This window comes from Lytechinus variegatus, chromosome 12 (genome assembly GCF_018143015.1).
Source record: "Lytechinus variegatus isolate NC3 chromosome 12, Lvar_3.0, whole genome shotgun sequence".
NCBI lineage: Eukaryota > Metazoa > Echinodermata > Echinoidea > Temnopleuroida > Toxopneustidae > Lytechinus > Lytechinus variegatus.
The window spans coordinates 29411847-29414222 of NC_054751.1; the positions used below are offsets into that span (position 1 = coordinate 29411847).

The following is a 2376-nucleotide window of genomic DNA, read 5'->3' on the forward strand; positions in this document are numbered from 1 at the left end:
TGACTTTCTCGAAACTACACGGTGAAAGAATCTGATTATAGGTTCTTTGCTCAGGAAACAGCAAAAAATGAATTTTCAGTGAGTATTTGGCGGAAGGGAACTATCATCAAATAATAAAAGCTTTAAAAAGTGAATTGTCGACAAAGGTAAGGCTGTCGTTCAGGATATTTACTGTTAGACTCCATTATCATGCAATAGTTTGTAAATGAAATTTTTTAAAAAAATGGAAAATGATGATAACAGCGTGGACAATGTAACTGTCATTGCTACTGATTACATAACTTCACTTGGGTCATCAACATCTTATTTGTTTGCCGTGAAATCTACCGAAACACCCTTCTCACGCATCGCCTACCACCACCGTCTGGTTGTCTCTTCCTGCTTATTTTTCATCATTGTCTTGGGTCTCTTTGGAAATTCCCTCGTAATCGTCGCCGTTACCGTATCTAAGAAGCTCCAGACGACCACCAATATCTTGGTGGTCAATCTCACCGTGGCCGACCTGTTTACGTGTCTCAGCCTCCCATTCATGGTTGTGGGCCTGCTTGCTCAAGGCGAGGAGTACCCTCTCCCTGAGATCGTCTGCTCAATCGTCTCCGGACTCAATTCGCTATGCCTTGGGGTAAGCGTCATGACCCTCGCAGCCATAGCGTTCATACGATGGTATGTCATCTCTAAATCAATACGTGGTCATCGCGGGCTTCATACGCCAAGAAAAATCGGCATGGTCGTTATCGGAATCTGGATGTTGGGCATCACCATCACGGCCCTTCCGGTTTCGTTGGGAATCGGGGAATTAGGTTATTCCCGGTATTACATGCTTTGTAGCGTCACCGATACGAACCCTTTCCGATTCTACTACGTCCTGCTCCAGGCAGCTGCCATATTCGTCGTATTGGTCATCACAGCAGTCTTCTATGCTCTCATCATGATCCATGTCTTGCGTCAGACCCGCCAGTTTCAGAAGAAATTTGCAGACGACAGTAGGTCCACCGGGCCGAAGGCGGCCTCATCCCAAGCCAACGCAGATTCCAGAGCCATGCAGACAGCCTTCATGAAGCGCGAATATGAAATCACAAAAAATCTCTTCATCGTTGTCTGTATCTTCATGGTCTGTTTGATCCCGAGTATTGTCAATTTCATCATACCGGGTACCAGTGTCCTCACTCTCTACGGGGCGATGGTTCTAGCAGCCAACAGTTCTATCAATCCAATCATCTACGCCCTCAAACATCCAAACTTTCAAGAAGCATTCAAGAAAGTCATTTGCTGCCGCACAGTCGATCCCCATAACCCTGGCACCTCTAAACCACGCACGACAGCAACAAACCGTATGTAGATAGCAGATATTTCTCATTTGAGTATTGCACAGAATTCTATCATTTTGTGTATAATGTAAGTATAATTGTTATTTATTTACTCTTATATTTATTTATTTATTCATCTATTTTTTATGCACACATATTTAAACAGGACTGTTCACAAGATCAGATCTTACCCTGGTGCATTAAAACATAATAAATAGTAATTATTATAAGAGGATAAGACCTTAAAAAATATCAATGTAATACAAAACAGGGGCGGATCCAGCTTTCGCAAATAGGGGGGGGGGCGAAAAATATTTTCAGCAACATTTTTCTCGATTGGCCGCAATAATTCTATTTTTGTTGTTTTTTCAGGGGGTAGTCCTAACTAAAGACTGAAGTTTTGAATATATGTTGGTTTTTATTGTTATAAACAAGATAAGGTATCTCATGTGGTCATAATATATAATGCGAGCGCGAAGCGCGAGCGAAATATTCTTTGATATTTTATGTCCTTAGAACTGAAGATTCTGAGCAGTTTTTATAATCATGAACAAAGATAAGTATCCAACTAAACAATGCCGAAACGTGAAAATTAAGAGACTCAATTAGGACTGTTTTAGTGATACAAGTATCACCAATTAAATAATGAGAGTGATATTCCGACCTGAAAACTGGACGGTCTAAGCGCGTTTTTATTTAAAATTAAAGAACAAGCTTGTGTGTCTCAGCAATTAAATGCAAGCGCGAAGCACGAGCTTAATTTTTTGATATACTGACATGATACAGGAGCATTTCGACAGGATAGGTATGAAAATTTTGATATAACAATTTGTGTAAATCAAAAAAAATAATGAAAGCTTGATGTGTGAGCTAAAATATTGTGTGCAAATTGATTTCAGAACTGGATATATAAAGTGCCATTTAATCCTCTTAAATGGGATTCATTACACAGGCAATGCGAGCGCGATGCGCGAGCGAAAATTCTTTATATAAAGTCTATTTTCCAATTCTTCCCCTCATCTTTTTCTTGTTTCCTTTCGGGGTCGGGCCGGTCGTTACGAGGCTGTTA

The 2376-nt window shown here is 40.5% G+C and overlaps 1 protein-coding gene across 1 annotated transcript; it reads left to right on the forward strand.

Annotated features, from left to right (window-relative positions):
* The first annotated feature begins 223 nt into the window (after nucleotides 1-223).
* Nucleotides 224-1339, forward strand: LOC121425371 (beta-3 adrenergic receptor-like). The gene has a single exon (XM_041621399.1). The coding sequence runs from the start codon at nucleotides 224-226 to the stop codon at nucleotides 1337-1339; it is 1116 nt and encodes a 371-aa protein (XP_041477333.1).
* The last annotated feature ends 1037 nt before the right edge of the window (nucleotides 1340-2376 follow it).